Source organism: Zophobas morio, unplaced genomic scaffold (genome assembly GCF_036711695.1).
Source record: "Zophobas morio isolate AGI-343-1 ecotype UQ-CSIRO unplaced genomic scaffold, CSIRO_AGI_Zmor_V1 ptg000054l, whole genome shotgun sequence".
Classification (NCBI taxonomy): Eukaryota; Metazoa; Arthropoda; class Insecta; order Coleoptera; family Tenebrionidae; genus Zophobas; species Zophobas morio.
Window position 1 is genome coordinate 3,779,778 of NW_026972159.1, and position 15,702 is coordinate 3,795,479.

At 30.1% G+C, this 15,702-nt stretch overlaps 1 protein-coding gene across 1 annotated transcript; it reads left to right on the forward strand.

The window, feature by feature from the left end:
* The first annotated feature begins 5,705 nt into the window (after positions 1 to 5,705).
* LOC135142835 (ubiquitin-conjugating enzyme E2 Q2) lies at positions 5,706 to 15,653 on the forward strand. Its single transcript, XM_064074611.1, has 6 exons — positions 5,706 to 5,997; positions 6,170 to 6,384; positions 13,895 to 14,108; positions 14,283 to 14,574; positions 14,631 to 14,858; positions 14,910 to 15,653. Exons 1-6 carry the CDS (start codon positions 5,836 to 5,838, stop codon positions 14,939 to 14,941), a joined length of 1,143 nt encoding a protein of 380 aa, XP_063930681.1. The 5' UTR covers positions 5,706 to 5,835; the 3' UTR covers positions 14,942 to 15,653.
* Positions 15,654 to 15,702: the final 49 nt, after the last annotated feature.

Genomic DNA, 15,702 nt, shown 5'->3' on the forward strand with positions numbered 1-15,702 from the left:
AGACTCTTAAGTACCCATGGGCATTATTTTGGAGACTTTTTTGTAAATTATTTAAAAGAATTTTTGGGGGACTTTGGTGTTCCATTTTTGGAAAATTTGCAAACATTCGGGGAAATTCTGCTGACCTGTTTTTGAATTAATTTTGGGACACCGGTTTTTTTTTTATTTAAAACAATCTTGAGGTTCTAGGTATTCCTGTTTAGAAAGGATTTGAAAGTGCTTTAGAACCTCTAGTGTATTTTCTTATAATAATTTAATCAAATTTCTTAGAGGATACGTCATTTGCCAAATAAGTTTTATCTTAGCAGGCAACTTTTTCAAAAACTCAGTTTTCCATTATGAAAATTTCGACCCATTTTCGAGCATGTTCGAAAATTACCTAAACACATTTTCTTGTAAATTTCGACCTCCAGAAATTACTTTCGGCCTCATTTCTTGTTGTTTTTCGATTTTTTTTAATAGAATTTTAAGTTAAATATTTCGAAAATTGTGATCCGAGATAACAAACGTGCTATATTTTTCGAAACAGCACATTGAGAATTTTTTATGAATTTTTAGACAACTTTTGCGAAATCCCAATTGTCCAAAATATGACAATCCAATACATACTTCTGAAAAATTTCGACTTATTTTCGACCATTTTCGAAAATTACGAACACATTTTCTTGTAAATTTCGACCTCTAGAAGTTACATTCGGCCTGATTTCTTGGATACTTCCTACCATTTTTCCAGAATTGCCTATTGAAATATTGCAATTTTTGTTTTTTTTTAATTTGAATTTTAAGCAAATATTTCGAAAATCGTGATCATAAACTTGCTATGTTTTTGAAACACCATTTCGACAGAATTATTTGTGGATTTCTACATAACTTTTTCAAAATATCAATTTTCCAATGCGAAAATTTCGACACAATTTCGACCATTTTCGAAAATTTTCTAAACACATTTTCTTGTAGATTTCGACCTCTAGAAATAAGTTTCGGCTTCATTTATTGGCTACCTTCTACCACTTGTCCAGAATGGCTTTTTGAAATATGACAGTTTTTGGGATTTTATAAAAAAATTGAATTTCTAGCCGAATATTTCGAAAATCGTGATCCGAGATTATAAACGTGCTATATTTTTCGAAACACCACGTCGATATCTATATCCCAGATTTTTTTCAGAATTTTTAGACAACTTTTTTAAAATTTCAATTTTCCAGTACGAAAATTTCGACCCAATTTCGATCATTTTCGAAAATTACCTAAACACATTTTCTTGTAGATTTGGACCTCTGGAAGTGATTTTCGGTTTCATTTCTTGGATATTTCCTATTCACTTTTCCAGAATCATCCATTGAAATATGACAATGTTATGGGATTTTTTCAAAAATTTTAATTTCAAGTCGAAAATTTCGAAAACCGTGATCCGAGATCACAAACAAGCTATATTTTTCGAAACAGCACGTCGAAATCTATATCTCAGATATTTTTTTTTTAATTTTTGACCTACTTTTTTAAGTATCGATTTTTCAATATATATCCCTTACAAAAATTATGATCCAATTTGGCCCATTTTATTCTATTTTAAGCTCAATATTTTGAAAATTGTTAGCCGAGATAACAAACGGGCTATATTTTTGGAAACAGTACGTCGAAATCTATATCACAGATTTTTTTTTTTTTAATTTTTGACCAAACTTTTATAAGTATCAATTTTTCAATACATATCCCTTACAAAAATTTTGACCCAATGTCGATCATTTCCAAAAATTACCTGAACACATTTTCTTGTAGATTTCGACCTCCAGAAATTCTTTTCAGCTTCATTTCTTGGATATCTCCGACATTTTTCCAGAATCCCTTATTGAAATACGGCACTTTTTGTTTTTTTTTTATTCTATTTTAAGCTAAATATTTCGAACATTGTGAGCCGAGATAACAAACGGGCTATATTTTTGGAACCAGCACATCGAGATCTATATCCTAGAATATTTTGTGAATTTTTAGGCAACTATCGCGAAATCTCAATTTTCCAAAATATGAAAATCCTTATGAAAATTTTGAACTATTTTCGACCATTCGAAAATTACTTGAAAACATTTTCTTGTAAATTTCGACTTCTAGAAGTTACTTTCGGCCTGATTTCTTGGATATTTCCTACCATTTTTCCAGAATCATCCATTGAAATATGACAATGTTTTGGGATTTTTTCAAAAATTTCAACTTCAGTTGAAAATTTAGAAAACCGTGATCTGAGATCACAAACACGCTATATTTTTCGAAACAGCACGTCGAAATATATATCTCAGAATTTGTTTTTGAATTTTTTACCGACTGTTTTAAGTATCGATTTTTCAATATACATATATATCCCTTACAAAAATTATGATCCAATTTGGACCATTTTCAAAAATTACTTGAACACATCTTCTTCTAGATTACGACCTCCAGAAATTCTTTTCAGCTTCATTTCTTGGATATCACCTACCATTTTTCCAGAATCCCTTATTGAAATATGGCAATTGTTGTTTTTTTTTATTCAATTTTAAGCTCAATATTTTGAAAATTGTAAGCCGAGATAACAAACGGGCTATATTTTTGGAAACAGTACGTCGAAATTTATATCACAGATTTTTTTTTTTTTTTTATTTTTGGCCAAACTTTTATAAGTATCAATTTTTCAATACCATATCCCGTACAAAAATTATGACCCAATTTGGACCATTTTCAAAAATTATCTGAACACTTTTTGTTGTAGATTTCGATCCCCAGGAAATACTTTCGGCTTCATTTCTTGGATATCTCCTACCATTTTTCCAGAATCGCCTATTGAAACATTGCAAATTTTCGGATTTTCTAAAAATTTGAATTTTAAGCCAAATATTTCGAAAAGCGTAATTCGGGATCATAAACGTGCTACGTTTTTGAAACACCATGTCGAGATCTATATTCCAAAATTTTTGTGGATTTTTACACAACTTTTTCAAAATGCCAATTTTCCAATACGAAAATTTCGACCCATTTTCAACCATTTTCGAAAATTACCCAAACACATGTTCTTGTAGATTTCGACCTGTAGAGGTAACTTTAGGCCTAATTTTTTGAATATCGCCTACCACTTTTCCAAAATCGCCTACTGAAATACCAAGAATTTTAGGAATTTAAAAAAAAATTGAATTTCAAGCAGAATATTTCGAAAATCGTGATTCGAAATCAGAAACGTCCCATATTTTCCCAAACAGCACGTCCACACTATATCCCAGAATTTTTGTGAATTTTTAGGCAACTTTTTCAAAATTTCAGTTTTCCACGAAATGAAAATTTCTACGATTTCTACCAATTTTCGAGCAATTTTTCGAAAATTACTTAAACACATTTTCTTGTAGATTTCAACCTCTAGAAGTAACTTTCGACCTCTTTTCTTGGTTATTTCTAACATTTTTCCAGAATCACCCACTGAAATATGGCAATTTTTGGGATTTTAAAAAAATTTGAACTTCACGTCGAAAATTTCGAAAATCGTGATCCGAGATCACAAACGTGGTACATTTTTCCCAGAATTTTTTGTGAATTTTAATGTAATTTTTTCAAAATTTCAATGTACTCTCTTTTTTTTCATAAAATTGGATTTGTTTACTTGTACATACTTCAGGGCCGAGAGAAGTTACGTCTAATAACATGAAACTAATTTTTTTTACCACACGTAATTAAACCACAAGTAATCCAGTGGCTGCGGAGATTTTATATGTAGTAAAATCTCTATCTGCCGTATTTGTGGTTTATGAATCCGTTTTGACTTTTTACCCTAGGCGTGCACATCGCAAAAGTCGCAGGTTCCATCCTCTTATAGGCCACATTTTTGTCGTTGTAAAGATAAGACTAATTTTGGCAAATGATATATCCTTTAAGAAAATAGAGGGTGGGTGGGCGGGGCTTGTATTTGCTAAGATAAGACTGATTTTGGCAAATGATATACCCTTTAAGAAATTTTCAGAATTTTTTCGGAATTTTTAGGCAACTTTTTTAAAATTTCAATTTTCCAAGATTTTTCTTGTGAAAATTTCGTCCCATTTTCGACCATTTTCAAAAATTACCTAAACACATTTTCTTGTAGATTTCGGCTTCTAGAAGGAATTTTCGGTTTTATTTCTTGTATACCGCCTACCATTTTTCCAAGATCACCTAGCGAATTATGGCGATTTTTGTGGTTTTTTAAAAATTTGAAGTTGAAGCCGAATATTTTGAAAATTGTGATCTGAGATTACAAACGAGCTATATTTTTCGAAACACCACGTCGAAATCTATATTCGAGATTTTTTTGTGAATTTTCAGGCAACTTGTTCAAAGTTTCAATTTTCCCTTACGAAAATTTCGACCCAATTTTGACCATTTTCGAAAATTGTCTGAACATAGAAGTGAATGTCACCATCATTTCCTGGGTATCTTGTCCTGTTTTTCCATGTAGAAGTATGGCAATTTTTTCGATTTTTAAAAAAATTTGAATATCAAGCCGTATATTCTATTTATAAATTTTTATTCTAGACATTTTTCCGCAGACTGATTAATATTTGTCGAGATATTTGAAAATTTCAGGTTTCATATCATCCTGTTAATATTAGGTTTCCAGAACGATTTCATGAGTAAGCAATAACTATGATTTATTTTCTGTGGTGTCATCTAACGCAGGAAAGAAGAAACAAGTCACGTGGACGCCATTTTTGTATATAGGACTTTTTGTAAAAAATTAACTTCATTTCAGTTTTTTAGTCAACACTCCTGTATTTCCATTTTTAAGATGCTTTTCCTCCTTAAAATAATTCTCTTTTCAAAAAATTGAAATTCTTTGTGATTAATTTATAATGAAAAGAACTCATTTTTCTAACCAATTTACATAATTATATTTTTTGTATTGTGTTGTGTGATGTTATTTATTTCTTGCTAAATTAATTACATATTCACATTTTATATACAGGATGTTCTACTTTAACTGACTATCATTGTTTCAAAACTACTACGCATATAATTTCAGATTTCCTATTACATAAGAGAATTTCCAATAGAAAATTTTCTAATAACCACCTTAAAAAAACAACTAAACAAAAATTTGAGATTTTATTAAAAACCTCTACTTTTGAAGAGAAATGGAGCTTTTAAGTGAGTTATCATAAGAAATGGTGGGGGTATTTTCAAAATTGTTGAATTTATTACAAGTTTCTGTAAGCTTTACCCACAAATTAGATTTTTTTCAAAAAACTGGCGCCGTTTTTGATATATCGCCGTCAGGGGTTTTACTGCAACACCCTATACTTTTTTTTTAAATTTGACTCACTCTATATTCCATTGAGAGATCTATTACATGCATTTCGCTAACCTCGAGCTAAATTACGTTCGTTATTCACATACTAAAACAGTTTCCACAATATTGCAAAATTTCAGTCAAGCTCAAGGTTGAAAAATAGAAATTTGGAGAAAAGCTACTGAATACATGCCTGACCCCGATCTGCCATCACAAAACCACCCAATCCGAAACCAGACAATATTTAAATTTGAAAAAAAAAGGCACGAAAAAATAGGCCACCCGTAGCCCATATTTCGAAACCCATGAAAAAAAAACAAGTGAAATGAAAGCAAAAAAAGGCAGTCCCGTTAATTCAATACAAATTGGGAGCGCGAACCCTTCCGAAGTGGCGCGTTTTCGCCCGATCGAATCTTTTCTCAGCCGAAGAGTAGACAGCAGCCATCTTGGTATGTCCAGGGAGTGAACAGTTAGAAAACATTGGTGTTAAAATAGTGCTCTCGAAAAAAACCGTCGCGTTATTAGGGGTCCTAAATTCCCAGTTAGTGAGCCTTATGGCGTGTCTAAACACCCTCAAGCAAGAAATAAGAACATTAGAAGGATTCTTTTCCAAAAACCATGAACGATTTCAGATCGTGTCCGCGAGTGTTGACGAGTTGAGTTGTAGATTTATAGGAAAAAACGGGAAAAAATACGAAATTCACGCGAACATCACGGTAAGGTTTAGGTTTAGCTAGGCTGGCAGGCCGAAATCTTGGCCCAAATCCTGGAGGTTTAAAAGTGTAGACGATAACAAAGAGTATAGCTATCCTTGTTGCTTTTTTTGACATTTAACATATGTAGGCTAAAAACAACCAGCTCGGGTGCTCTCACGACGACACGTTGCAGGAAACCTACCCGTCTGTGCCCCCTGTGTGGTTCGCCGACTCCGAAGAAACTAGTATTACGAATGCCGTGCAGATTCTAAGTAACACTGAAGGCTTAGACAACCATGTCCTCCATCAAGTGTCGATACTTCTTAGGGAACTATGCCGCTTACATGCCGTCCCGGAGCCCCCCGACTTAGATAGGCTGCATATCCCAGATCCACAAACAACAAATCGGTAATTGGTCATGCTCATTCCTAGCTTGTAGATGTGGATGTACTTGAAACGCTAATACTGATAGCGCGCTTGTTTACACTCAAGGATTACAATAGGCAACTATTAATTCTTGCAATAACGGAACGTTATCGCCAACCAGGCTTAAGTTATTGATTGCCGTATTTAAAATCCATCAATCTATCTAAACAAGGGTACATATTCTCCATTTGCAACCCACATAGCTTATGCTAAGATTATTGTGGTTAAAGTGAATCATAAATGACAAAACATTTACCAACCAAACACTATTATGTTTGTAATAAGGAGCTATTATTAACCCAAATTTAAACCTGTGTTGAAAACTAGTTACTCCCAATTAGGGAACTCTTTGTTAGCCGTACTACAAACCAAGCTTTACATAATTACCGTGCTTTCTTGCAGCAGCAACAATTTATAAATAACCACATCTAAAACAGATCGCGTGGTTTTGGGGAAATCAATAATTGAGTTATGCAACACAATATACACGCCACCTAAAAAGGTCCATAGAAAATCACGTTCCACATTTTCAAGTCTTTCCACATTAACTGCAGATAAATTATGCATGTATAATGCAATTTTGCATTGTGAAAGTGTCTACACTTGGTTGATTACAATCAAATATTCAACAAAATTCCTGCAGCTGTTTTATAACAGCAAATTTGCTTCAAGGTTATGGTCACGACGTCATTTTCAGAAATTGGAATTGCGCTTCTATGTGCCGTTTCAAAAATTGCTTAGTTGACCATTATGGTAATGACCTAGGTGGGACACCTGGTTCTGGGGAGGATTAGGGAGTTTCGCTTTCTAATGTTTCACGCTGGATTTTTTAGTGCCAACTTTCTAACTCAGAGCATGTTTTTGGTTATTCTGGGTAAATTTCGTTTTAGAAATGGTTTCGTACGTCAAAACTAATATTTGGTGTAGCTTCAAAGTAATTTATTGCATATTTTTACGTTTTATGCTTCAGGTTAAATGTAATAATTGGTTAAGTATTTCGCACAAACAACTAACTGGAAAAAACTTTGTAGTACATGGTCATAGATAAATTGTTATATATTTGTACCCACAAAAAAGAACATAAAAAAACACTTTGTGTGGATAATTGTCTGTAAAACTTTTTTACCGATTTATCTTGGATAGGTCCGGCTTTGAACGTTGTTGATAGTTGGTGAAGCTGCAACTTCGCTCTATACTTTGACAGTTTTGAAAGATTATTACAATGAATGTAATTCTGGTCTGGACAGACGCTCGAGCTGATGTGTGCTATGTTTGTGGTTTTCTTGGTTTACTTCCTCGTCTTGTCAGAAATTGCGAAGTTAGAGATGTATTGTGTGTTGCATAATTCAGCTTGATTCAATTGTATCTCGACTTTGTGGTGATTTGTTGCGAGTGAAGCTAATCAAAATACGAAATAGTGAAATAGATAAGGGTTTTTACTTTTTAATGGAAGTGTGGTAATAGTTGAGTTTGGTTGTTGCATATTTCGTTTGAGTAATTTCTGGACACAGTGTATTGCTTATAATGAAGTTGGTGTTCTCTAAGATTAATATGAAAATGATAAACAATAGTTCTTTCCTTTCAAATAATTGATGACGTCATATCAAACTGAAATGCGTGTCATCTCGTTGTAGGGCATGTGAAAGAATATAACACAGAATAAAATATAAAAACCAAAATCTGTACTAGATTTATTAGAGTATTAAAGTAACAGAACACACAATTTAAAAAAAAAAAAAATACGTTATTGAAGTATCTTAAGTTTAATTTAATCTTATTATGGCACCGAATTTTGAAGTTTCAAATTCCTTAAAATTTTTCCATTTCGTAATTTTTGGTTTTTTCGGTTTTTCAATTTGCAGATATTAATTTTTCGACTTTTAAATTTTGACTCTTCAGTTATCCGATGTTTCAGTTTCTCTATTTTATCAGTTTTTCCATTTCCGGAATTTTTAATTTTACAATTTTTAGATTTTTCAATTTTTCAATTTCTATTTTTTTTATTTTTCGTTTTTCGATACATTCATGTTACAATTATTTTTCGTTTCTGTTTTCCGATTTTTCAATTTGTAGATATTTTTTTCGATTTTCCATTTTTCAATTTCAACGATAAAATTTTTCGATTTTTAAATTTTTGATTTTCCAATTTCTTTATTTTGTCAGTTTTCGTTTCGGTTTTAATTTTGTAATTTTTCGATTTTTCTTTTTTGCATTTTTTCGTCTTTCCAATTTCTCATTTTTTTTTATTTTGCAGTATTACAATTTTTTGATTTTTCCATATTTTCAGTTTTCGATTTTTCGATAAACCGATTTTTGCATTTCTCTGGATATTCAGTTTTCGATGTTTAAATTTTTCGACGTTTCATCAGTGTTACAATTTTTTAAATTCTCAATTTTTCGCTTTTTCAATTTTAATTTTTCGATTTTTCAATTACCTATCCGATTTTTCAGTTCCCCTATTTAGAGAATTTTTCGATTTTCAGTTTTAAAATTTTTCTGTTTTTCGATTATTCATTTTTCTAATGTTTCTATTTTGCAATTTTTCGAATTTTCCATTTCTCGATTTTAATTTTTTTTATTTCAAAGTTATAATTTTTCAATTTACGGTTATTTGTCCGATTTTTTAGTTTCCTCATTTTCTCGATTCTTCAATTTCAAATTTTTTCTTTTCAATGTTTCATTTCTTTGTTTTTCAGTATCTCAATTTTTCCATATGTTACAATTTTCTGTTTCTTTTTTCGATTTTTCAATTTCAAGATATGTATTTTTATTTTTCGATTTTTCACTTTTTGATTTTCCTGTTATACGATTTTTCAATTCCTCATTTTTTTTTTAATTTCGTTATTATATAATATAATTATAATATATAATTTTTAGATTTATCCATTTTTGTTTTTTCAATTTCTTTTTGTCAATTTTTCGGTATCTCTATTGTCAATGTTTCGTTGTGATTTTGCATTTTTTTTTCCGATTTTTCATTTTTTAGTTTTAAGGTGGTTCATATTTCGATTTTTCACTTTTTGATTTTCCTATTATCAAATTTTTCAGTTTCTCCGTTTTTTTTTATTTCCCAATTTTTTATTTCAATGTTTTTGTTTTCGATTTTTCAATCGAAAACAAAAACAATCCATTGAGAATTTTTCGATTTCTCAATTATTTTCAGTTTTAAAATTTTTCTGTTTTTCGATGATTTGTTTTTTCAATTTTTCTAGTTTACAATTTTTTCGACTTTTCAGTTGCTGAATTTTTCGATGTATGTCTGTTTATTTTTATTTTTCGTTTTATCGTTTTTTAACTTATTAATTTCAAAGTTACAATTTTTCGATTTACAGTTTTTGATTTTTTGATTATCCGATTTTTTAGTTTCTTTGTTTTCTCTCTTCTTGAATTTCAATGTTTCATTTCTTTATTTTTCAATTTTTTTATATATCCATGTTACAATTTTACGAGGTTTCAGTGTTACAATTTTTCGATTTTTCATTTTCTGATTTTCCAATTATATGATTTTTCAGTTTCTCCATTTGTTTTATTTCCCAATTTTTTCCATGTTATAATTTTTCGATTTTTCAATTACCCTATTTTTCAGCTTATTTTGAGAAATTTTCGATCACTCAATTATTTTCAGTTTTAAAATGTTTCTGTTTCTTCAATTTTTCTAGTTTAGAATTTTTCAATTTTTCAGTTTCTCGATTTTTCGATATTGGAATTTCTCGATTTTTAATTTTTCAATTTCAGTGTAACAGTTTTTCGTTTTTACTCTTCTCCAATTTCGTGATTTTCCAGTTTTAAACTTTTTCATTTCAATTTTTGATTTTTTTAAATTTGTCGAAGTTATACTTTTTTTATTTTTTTCAAATTTTCAGTTGTTGATTTTTCGATAATCCGATTTTTGAATTCCTCTATTTCTTCAATTTTCGATGTTTGAATTTTCCGATTTTCCAGTTTTTAATTAACGGACTTTTCAGTGTTTCAGTTTTGCAATTTTTCGCATTTTCAGTTTCTAGATTTTTCATTTTTCAATTTTTCGATGTTTCAATGTGACAATTTTTAAAATTTTCAGTTTTTCGCTTTTCAATTTTTGATTTTCCTATTACATATTCAATTTTTATTTTTGAAATTTTAATGTTATAATTTTCGATTTTCCAATTCCCTACTCGATTTTTCAGTTCCTCTGTTTTGAGAATTTTTCGATTTCTTAATTATTTTCAATTTAAAAATGTTTCTGTTTTTCGATTTTTCATTTTTTCATGTTTCACTATTTTGCAATTTTTCGATTTCTCAGTTCCTCGATTTTAATTTTTTTAATTTCTAGGAATTTTTATTTGTTGTTTTTTCAATTGTTCGATTTTTCAATCTTTGATTTTCTTAATATCTGATTTTTTAGTTTCTCAAATTTTCGATTTTACAATTTTGCATTTTTTCGACTTTTTAATTTCTCCAATTTTCATATTTTAATTTTTCAGTGTTTCAATGTTACAATTTTTTGAATTTACGGTTTTTCGAATTTCCAATTTTTGATTTTTTAATTTATCGGTATTTAAATGTTTCGATTTGACAATTTTGTTTTTTTTTCGTCATTTCAGTTTCTCCAGTTTTGATATTTTAATTTTTAGTGTTTCAATTGTATAATTTTTTAATTTAACAATTTTTCGAATTTTTAATTTTTGATTTTTTAATAACCTGATTCAATTTTTCAATGTTGAATTTTTCGATTTTTATTTTTTTAAATTATGTATGTTACACTTTCAATTTCTCAAATTTCCAGTTTGAAAATTTTTGGGTTTTTTTTTAATTTTTAATGTATCAATTGTTCATTTTTTCAGTTTTGATTTTTTACTATCCGATTTTTTAGGTTAGACATTTTCGATTCACAATTTTAATTAATCGATTTCTCAATGTTTCATTTTTACAATTTTTCGCTTTTTTAGTTTCTTCATTTTTATTTTTTGAATTTCCAGGCATTTTTATTCTGTTTTTTCAATTGTTCGATTTTGCAATTTTTGATTTTCCCAAAATCCGAGTTTTCAGAGTCTTAGTTTTTCCATTTTTCAATTTTCGATTTTTAAATCTTTCGATTTGACAATTTTGCATTTTTTCGTCTTTTCATTTCTCCAATTTTCATGTTTTAATTTTTCAGTGTTTCAATATTACAATTTTTTTATTTTTACAATTTTTCGAATTTTCAATTTTTGATTTTTTGATAATCCAATTTTTGAATTTTTTTTTTCACTTTTTCGAATTTTAGTTTTTCAAATTTTGTTACACTTTTTCGATTTCTCAAGCTTCCAATTTTAAAATTTTTCTTTTTTTCAGCTTTTAATGTATCGATTTTCAATGTTACACTTTTTCAAAATTTCGATTTTACAATTTTGCAATTTTTCTTTTTTCAGTGTTTGATTTTCCTATGATCCAATTTCAGAGTTATAATTTTTCAATTTTTTGCTTTTTCAATTGCCTGCCCAATTTTTCAGTTCCTTTATTTTGAGAATTTTTTGATTTCTCAATTATTTTCAGTTTTAAATTTTTTTGTCTGGTTTTCGATAATTTATTTTTTCATTGTTTCTATCTTGCAATTTTTCGATTTTTATTTTTTTTTAATTTCCAAGCATTTTTTCAGTTCGATTGAAATTTCGAAATCTAATCATTTTCAATTTTTAAATGATTAGATTTGACAATTTTGCATTTTTTCATCTTTTCAATTTTACAATTTTTTTTTTTGCAATTTTTGGATTTTCCGTTTTTTGATTTTATTATCCGATTCAATTCCAATGTTACACTTTTTCGATGATTTATGATTTATTTTTTCATGGTTCATATTTTGGAAAATTTTCGATTTTTTATTTTCTTGATTTTTATTTTTTTTTATTTCTAGGCATTTATATTTTTTTCCATATCCGATTTTTCATTTTCTCAATTTTTCAATTTTACACTTTTTCAATTTCTCAATTTTCCAGTTCAAAAATATTTTCAATTTTCGATTTGACATTTATGCATTTTTTTTTCAATTTCTGCAATTTTCGAATTTTAATTTTTCAGTGTTTCAATTTTACATTTTTTTGTTCAATCAAGAACTTTAAAAATTGAGGAAACGAAAAATGTAAAAATTGTAAGATCAGAAAATTGCAATTCGAAAAATTGAAAAATTGAATAAACGAAAGCTTAAAATCGAAAGAAACATTGAAAAAATATAGGAAAAATTGTGGTCTAAAGTCGAGAAAATAAAAATCAAAAAATAGGGAAAATGAAAAATAAATGTCAAGAAAAAATTGTGGGAACGAAAAATGGAAAACTTTTTTTCGACGTGGAAAATTGAAAAATCGAAAAATCGGGACTCTGAACAATCGAAAAATCGAAATCTCTATAAATCGAGAAATTGAAAAATAGACAAACTGAAAGTAAATCTAAAATTAAAAAAACGGAAAAATTGACAAATAGAAAAATCAGAACTGAAAATTCGAAAAGTCGAAAAATCTAAAATTTAAAAAATCGAAGAATTGAAAAGTTGGAAGATCTAAAAATTAAACAATTGAGAAAACTGAAAAATCGAGAGATCAAGAAATGGGAAAATCGAAAAATGGATGAATCCAGAAGTGAAAAAATTGAGAAATCGAAAACTTACGAAGGAAAAAACTGAAAAATCGAAAAAGTGAAAAATCTAAAAATGGAAAATAACAAACTGAAATACGAGAAAATTGAAAAATTGAAGAATCAAAAAAACGAAAAATCCCAAAACTCGAATACCAAAAATTGAAAAATGAAGTAATTGACAAACAGAATTTTTAAATTAAAAAATCGATAAATCGAAAAATAAAAATTTTTAAAAATCAAAAAAATGGAAAATCTGAAACCTAGAAGTCAAAAAATCGAAAGACCGAAAAATCGAAGCAGGGAAAAATTGAAAAATCTATAATTTAAAAAGTGGAAAAATTGACAAATTAAAAATTAGAACTCAAAATCGAAAAATTTTTCCAGTTTCTCTATTTGTTCATTTTTCGGAGTTTTGAATTTCTCGGTTTTTAATTTTTCAGTTTCAATGTTATAGTTTTTCGATTTCTAAATTTTTCAATTTTTAATTTTTGGATTTCTCAAAATTCCAGTCCTTTTCGTTGAAAACTGGTAAAATTGATTGATTAAAAAATCATAAACTCGGAAAACCTAAGAAAATTCAAAAATTAAAAAATCGGTGTCAATTAAAAAAATGCTCAGATCACAATATAAGTGACTTTGTTCACAAAACATGCAGTATAATAAATCCAATTCAATAAACACACCTAAATATGAATAAAAACTGTTACAACAATTCTTGTGATTAATATTATTTGTCTTGAAGATTTCCAGTCCCACTAGGATCAGTGTAATTAATTTTTGGCAGTTTCAGACAGACAGACGCCAGTGCGTATTAGTATCAGACTAGAGTGCTTTTAGTATAATTAAAGCACTAAATAACAAAATCTCAGTCATTTATCCATTATAACATTGAAACCTTTCACAGGATAAGTGCTGCTGACGAGTTAATGGAAGATGAAGGCCTTGATAGCGAAGCCGACGGTGATATCGCCGACAGTGATGCAGAAGAAGATAGTGATGCGGACGAAGACTTGGCTATGGAAATGGAAGACAGCCGACCGAAAGCAGACGAGATGGGTGTTGAACATTTGGCCACATTAGAACGCTTAAGACAAAACCAAAGGCAGGAATATTTAAAAGTAATTCTTCCCCGTCACTCAGTGTCAAATTTTTGCGCCACCGACCCCATTTTTTAACCCTTCACCAACAAAAGTCGACGTCGCAAAAAACTTTCAAGACACTTTTAATCGTTAAGTGCATCAGTGCACTTACCGACCTCGTGCGCATCACTCTACAATCGCGTCTTCTTCCAGGGATCCGTCTCGGGCTCGGTGCAAGCGACAGATCGTCTTATGAAGGAACTTAGGGACATTTACAGATCTGAATCGTTCAAAAACAAAATGTATCAGATAGAGCTCGTAAACGAATCGCTTTACGAGTGGAACATACGCCTGATGGCCGTGGATCCGGACAGCCCCCTCAGCCACGATCTGCAAATGTTGAAGGAAAAAGAAGGCAAGGACGCCATTTTACTCAACATGCTCTTCAAAGATACTTATCCGTTCGAGCCGCCGTTCGTGAGGGTGGTGCATCCCATAATCTCAGGTTGGCAACGCGACGGTTGGTACTAGTGTTGTAAACAACTGCGATTGGTGTTTCAGGAGGTTACGTCTTAGTGGGAGGGGCGATATGCATGGAACTCCTAACGAAGCAGGGCTGGTCGAGCGCGTACACCGTCGAAGCTGTCATTATGCAGATCTCAGCCACGCTAGTGAAGGGCAAAGCGCGGATTCAGTTCGGAACACCAAAAGTTTGCTCTCAAGGACAATACAGCCTCGCGCGTGCTCAGCAAAGTTTCAAATCACTTGTACAAATCCACGAAAAAAACGGTGAGTTGACGCACCGGAGACGTAGTATATGATGATGATGTCGTGTTTCAGGTTGGTTCACGCCCCCGAAGGAGGATGGTTAATTCAAGACTGTGCCAATATATATTTACCCTTCTTATTTAAAATAATGTACCCACACATCATTTGATGCCTGTTTCGTTGATTTCGATTTTCAAACTTATCTTAGTGCCTACACATCTTTGTTTCTCTAAATCAAAACGTATCAGTTTCATTCCAAATTGTGTTGTATATTAGACAAAATGACAATGTGTAGCGTTGTAAATCGGTCCGAAAATTGTTTTTTCCAAATTTGGTTTTCTGTGTAGACAGTAAAGAGTGATTGTTTGATGGGGACTGTGATGTTGTTTCATTCATGTTGGGTTCGTCTTTGTTCGGCTCCGGGGGCCCTAGTTTTTTACCAACAAAACTGTTGTCAGTAATTGTTTAATGTGCAATTACAGGTGGTTTCTGTGAAAGCGAATTTCACGTTGATTTGAATTTAGCATGACTAAGTGAATGTGATGAAGACTCATTGGCATGTAATCATTTTGTTTTCTAGTTTTTCACATCTAAGGTTTTGATCCATTTTCATTTCATGTTTTGTACAAAATGATAGTCAACCTTAGTTGATGTTTCCATACTTATTTCCTAGTTTAAAGTTAGTGTTACTTTAATTTAATTGGCAGCAAATACTGTATTTTATATTATTGTGTATTCTGTTTGCTGTAACTTCACTCTTTAAACAGTATGTGAGTCTGTGCTTTTAGTTATAAGGTCAATAAACTATTATTATAATTTCGTTGTGTTATTTGAACGTCGAACGATGGTCGGTGTATGTTTGGTT